Source organism: Panthera leo, chromosome B3 (assembly GCF_018350215.1).
Source record: "Panthera leo isolate Ple1 chromosome B3, P.leo_Ple1_pat1.1, whole genome shotgun sequence".
NCBI lineage: Eukaryota > Metazoa > Chordata > Mammalia > Carnivora > Felidae > Panthera > Panthera leo.
In genome coordinates, this window is record NC_056684.1 from 67,144,679 (window position 1) to 67,150,678 (window position 6,000).

At 37.0% G+C, this 6,000-nt stretch overlaps 1 protein-coding gene across 1 annotated transcript in view; it reads left to right on the plus strand.

Moving 5' to 3' along the window:
• DPH6 (diphthamine biosynthesis 6) overlaps nt 1-5,728 on the plus strand; it is a 172,581-nt gene extending 166,853 nt beyond the window's left edge. Inside the window, exons 8-9 of the mRNA XM_042942479.1 lie at nt 3,345-3,432; nt 5,094-5,728. Of these exons, the coding sequence (XP_042798413.1) occupies nt 3,345-3,432; nt 5,094-5,147 (142 nt within the window). The 3' untranslated portion in view covers nt 5,148-5,728. The remainder of the gene's footprint in view (nt 1-3,344; nt 3,433-5,093) is intronic.
• Nucleotides 5,729-6,000: the final 272 nt, after the last annotated feature.

Sequence of the window (6,000 nt, forward strand, 5' to 3'; positions counted from 1 at the left end):
CTGAACTCTTAATGTTGTTTTAATGGAAGTGATTTTCTTCTGTCCACGAACATATTTTGTAAATGTCAGGATTTGATACAACTCCATCTTTCCATTTGAATTATTAGTATTGGTATTACTATACTGCTAATGTAAAGTTGCTACACATGGGATGGATGCATGCATGGATGGATGGATGGGTGAACAGATGGAAGGAAGAATGTGAAGGACAGAAGGAGGGAGAGAGGGAGAACTAAATTCCATGGTTAAAATACTTTGTACTCATTTTCCCCACCTACTCCTATTTTCTACCCACTCAAGGCATCATTCAGCACAGAGCATCATAATGTGACATTTAGCAGTAAGGATGAATCAAGCACTTATCTACCTTCTGACGTCTATCCTGTATAATCTGGGAATTTACTTAAATTTATGAACTATTTTCCTTATATTTAAATTTTTAGACCTATTAAGTATTATCTTTATTATGCTAGAGATCCTATATGCTATTATTGGTGTATACACACACGTATACATACAGCATGCACATATGAAAAAGTATGTATTCATGTGAAGATAGGTAACTGAAAAATTAGTGTGGGTTTGTGAGAGCTCACTAGTGTGTGTGAAGATACTTAACAAAGTTTCACTATACAGTCATTTATTCAGCAAATGTCTGATAAATACCAGGCAATGTACTCTGTACTGAGCCAAGAGAGGTCGGGTGGGGTAAGTCAGACAAAGGTGATCAAAATCTGTTCCCTCTCTACGAAGGAAGACAAGCATACAAACACGTAATTATAATGTAGTAGATGTGCAATGAAAAGTCTGTGAACACATTACTAAAGCACATAAAGGAGAAAACTAGGGAAGGCTTTGCAGAAATGATACTGGACATGTCTATGAGGATAAGTGTGAATCCACAGAGGGTCTGTTTACAGTTGTCTTTTTAGAAGAAGGGTAGGAACAAAGACCATGGCTGTGTCTCAAGAGATAATGTCAGGGTTTTTTGTTTTGACGTGAGGGGATAGGGCCTGACCTCACACCTTGGGAGCCTGGCCTGACTCACCTATCCTTTTGAAGTTGTAAATAGGGGTAAGTCTAATGCCACAGTGAAAGGGAACATGGGCTAGCCCCCTTGGCTGCAGAGAAGCCCCACTTGTATAAGAGATAGTGCCCAGACTCTTTGTATTAATAGGGAAAGGACAGGAAAGTAGCCAACTGGAAAACATTTTTGCTGTGGCACAGTTGGTCTTAATTTCCTGGGTAACTCTGAGGATATTCCAAAAGGGTAAAGAAGAGAAATGGTAGCATTAAACACTGTTCATTTGAGATCTAGTCTCTTCCAGTTGGCTGGCTTATTGTATAAGTGAATGAATTGATGTTAGTCAATTAGAGATTATGGGTTTAATAGAATCCATAAAAATCATATTCTTCTTTATTTAGCGCTTAGAATATCTGTGTTTTCTCTGAATAACGATCTTTATTCAGAATGCAGTAATTACATTTATTAAATGAGCTATTTGCTGTCAACCTTCTGTCTCTTTTTAAAAAAAAATTTTTAATGTTTATTTACTTTTGAGAGACGCAGAGACAGAGCTTGAGCGGGGGAGGGGCAGAGAGAGAGGGAGACACAGAATTCGAAGGAGGCTCCAGGCTCTGAGCTGTCAGCACAGAGGCCGACGCGGGGCTCGAACCTATGAACCGTGAGATCATGACCTGAGCCAAAGTCGGACGCCCAACCGACTGAGCCACCCAGGTGCCCCTCAACCTTCTGTTTCTAGTGGAGAATACTGGCATGACAAGGGAGTTGCTGACACCCTTTCTGCTGACATAGCATTGGTTCTGGGTTAATTAGAGTTTTGGTGTACTCCATTGTCAAGAATATCAAGACCAAGCTGCCTAGATGAGGCATAATCAAGGCTCAGGGTCTGTATCCACGGCTGAGATCAGGAACAGGGAGATTGAAATTTAATGTAAGAGTGAGACTGTACATAGGAACTGGAATCGGAATCTGATTGCTGAGCCAAGATAGGATCAGAACAAGCAACTCTGGACTAAGTAGGAGAAATAGGATTAGGGCTAACAAGCCAGAGGGGCACGTGGGAGAAATCCTGAGGCCCTCTTTACTTTGTCTTGCTCCTCCTCCTCATTATACCTGAGACATCTTTTGGTTGATGTAGCCTGTGAAGGCAGTTATACCTTTCTGTCAAGATCCTGACTCTTTAATAATTCTGTTTCTTTTATACTAGAAGTTGCTTTCCTTGTAATGTCACAGAAGCCTTTTTTAATGTTATTTTTCCTAAGCACTAACAAGAGGCATATTTGATATTAAAAGTTCATGAATGGTAGTTGACTTTTTTAATCATCAAACATTTTTTTTTCTATCTCTGATCTTTCAAAGGGGAAAGTAAACAGATTTTGTCCATGAAAATTTAATATTTTGGAGCCAAGTATTTTGAGGTTCCTTTTATTGCCATTAAATAACTTTACATTACGAAAGTTGACTCAAAAATAACTTACATTAGTGGCAAAGTCAAATAAAGTAACAATTTATCTTGCTATCCTACAAAGGTTAAAATGCTAACAATGTAGTAATATAAACAATGGAACTAGCTCCCAAGGCATTAAAGAGATATGGGGGAATTTCTATTTTTAAAATTTCGGTTGAAATGCAAAACACTATTGCTTTCTTAATAAACAACAATAAAAAATAATTAGTTATTAGAACTTCACACATCTTAGTTATTCATATGTGCTTTACAGGGTATCTTTGATAAAAGTTGAGTTAATTTACATGTATCCATATGGTGCCAGCAAGCAGTTCATATCATTTTACCTGAATGTGGTAATTACTATGTCAGACAATCAATTTTAATAGCAACGATATTGCAGTGTGAAGAGTTCACCTAGAGCTTAAAACCATCACCAGCACTGCTTTTGTGAAGGATAATTGAGATTTTGTGTGAAACACTGAATGAATTACCTCTTGAAAATGAAAGGAATAATGAAGATAAAGCGCTATTGTTTAATGGTTAGCCCCTACCAAGCAAATTTGTGAAAATGAAATTGAATAGGAATTTTAAGTCTCAAAAGTGCTCAGAGAGCTTTGAGTGAACCTGAAAGTTGAACTGTGTGTCGTTATGAAGACAAAAAGCTTCGTTACTTTTTCCTGGAAATTTCATTTCCCCAATCCTTTTCCCAATTAAAAATTGGACTATTAATATGTAGTTAATCACTACATATTGTTACCAGTGGAAATAAATACAAAAGGGGGATTTTTGGTCTCTTCTAGACACTAGCAGAGAACAATTTGCCATAATTTATGTAGTAAGTAAATGCATTATAAAATTTTTGTGTTTTAGGGATGCATCAGAAGTGGTCATACATTCAGCTGATGCATTTGCACCTGTTGCTTATCTACGCTTTTTGGAATTGCACTTGGAGGACAAGGCAAGTAAATCTAAGATTCAGACTCAACAGTGATTTCAATAGAAAGTTGAGATACATGCACTGGCTCTGTATATATAATTCTATAACAATAGCTAAAAGGGTTAAAAAAAAAAGCATTGGGGTTTTTTTTCATATACTTAGTGAAGAACTTTGCAAATGTTTTTAGTTGTGAGAACTCTATATGATGCAAAATAAATTACATTTCCGAAGAGTTTGTAATTCACTTCAAAAGGGACTCCTATATACATGAAGTAGTGAGAGGACAGGATATTATATAATCAAATATTAAATCATCTAGTAAAATAAAAATTAGTTTATTGTACATATGCCTGAGAGGAAAGGTTTGAGGAAGAATTGGAGCTTCATTACATGAAGTTTAAGATTGGAGGAAAAGGGGGTGCCCGGGTGGCTCAGTCGGTTAAGCGTCTGACTTCGGCTCAGGTCATGATCTCACAGTCAGTGAGTTCAAGCCCTGCGTCAGGCTGTGTGCTGACAACTCAGAGCCTGGAGCCTGTTTCAGATTCTGTCTCCCTCTCTCTCTGCCCCTCCCCCACTTGTGCTCCCTCGCTCTCTCGTTCTCTCTCTCAAAATAAATAAAACATTAAAAAAATTTTTTTAAAAAAGAGTGGAGGAAAAAAAGAAACAAGAGATTTTCCAAAACTATCCACGAGAACAGAAGTACAAGTGAAACATGGAAAGTGAGGCAGAAGTGTGATAAAGGGTTTTATTTTAAATACCTTGATTGTCAAGATACAGCAGAATGTCAATTTAAAGATGTATTTGGAATAGGTAAAGATCTGGTTTGCATCCTTTGACTAAAAGGTCCATTCCTTGAGAGGAGCTTGGTGACTCAGTTGGTTGAGCGTCCAACTTCAGCTCAGGTCATGATCTCGCGATTTGTGAGTTTGAGCCCCACGTCGGGCTCTGTGCTGACAGCTCAGAGCCTGGAACCTGCTTCATATTCTGTGTCCCCCTCTCTCTCCGCCCCACCCCTGTTTGTGCTCTGTCTCTCTCTGTCTTTCAAAAATGAGTAAACATAAAAACAAAATTTTTAAGGTCGATTCCTTGAGATGTAAAGGATCAGAAAAAGTTTTCTGCATGTTTCATGTTCTGTCACCAAGTCTTGAGGCACACCCAAGTTATATATATTACAGGGAATCTGAAGAATCAAAAGGGTTTAATGAGGATTGGCAAAGGAAGGAAAAGAATGGTAACTCCAGAAATCTTAGAATGAGTTTCCAAAGTGAGAAAATAATTAGTAGTGTCCAGAAAAATTAGGGTTGACAGGATTGAAAGTAAGTCACTGAATTAAGCTAGATGATTACTGGTGATCTTTTCCCCAAAAGCTGTTAATCCTCAAGAAAATGAAGTCGTACTATCCAAACCTCCTTCATATCCAATGAAAGGAACCTCTTACCTTCTAGTTCTCTGCTACTATTGCTGCCACGTGCAATGCACAGAAAATAAAAACCACCGAATTCTTGTTTAGACATCACTCATTGTATGTTCGGCTTTACCTAAATAGCTCCTTATTCATTTGTTGTTTTAGTATTTCATTGGTTTTCACAGTCCATTTGCCCTCTTGAAAAAAAGAATGTGATTTCTTTAAGGTGGGATAAATATGAATAAATATGGTGAGTTTTCCTTCTTCTTTTTTTTAGGTGTCCCCATTGCCTGACAACTACAGAACATCTAATTATATACATAATTCTTAAAAAGCATTTTTGGACATTGCTTACTAAACTGCCATTTATGGAAAAAATTACGTAGTATTTTCTCAATTACTATATCCAGCTCTTTCTTTACATTTTTTTATTCTAATAGAAACATTGATTAGTTGGGGAAATGTGAAAACCTTGTTCATTCTTATTGGCAATTTCTTCAGGATTCACTTTCTATGACTTTTGTTACCATGTCCTGTCCATGACCTCTGTCTGATGTGTGCCCTTTTTCCCCTTTATTTCATCTTCAACTCTCATTTCTGTAACATTTCTTTGCTTTCATCACGCTGGTTTATTTTCCCCTTTCTCTCTTCCCTGCTCTCATCTCCTCCAATTATATAATGATGCAGAGCATTTGAAAATCAGGATGAAAAGGCAATCACTTTATTTAGCCAATCAAGTTTATTCTACTGGATGTCTCCAACATGATTTGTCATTTTTGTTTTGATACAGTATTCATTTTATCAACATTATTGGACAATCAGGAAGAATATCATTAACTCTTACTGGTTATTTTGTAACATTAAAAAACACAATTTTTATATCCAAAAGGAAAAAGTCTCTTCAACAAATGGTGTTGGGAAAACTGGACAGCAACTTTCAAAGGAATTAAACTGGACCACTTTCTTACACCATACACGAAAATAAATTCAAAACAGATTAAAGACCTAAATGTGAGACCTGAAACCATAAAAATCCTAGACAAGAAAGCACAGGCAGTAACCTCTTTGACATCGGCTCTAGCAACTTCTTTCTAGATATATCTCCTGAGGCAAGGGAATCAAAAGCAAAAATAAACTACTGGACTTCATCAAAATAAAAAGCTTCTACACAGCAAAGGAAACAA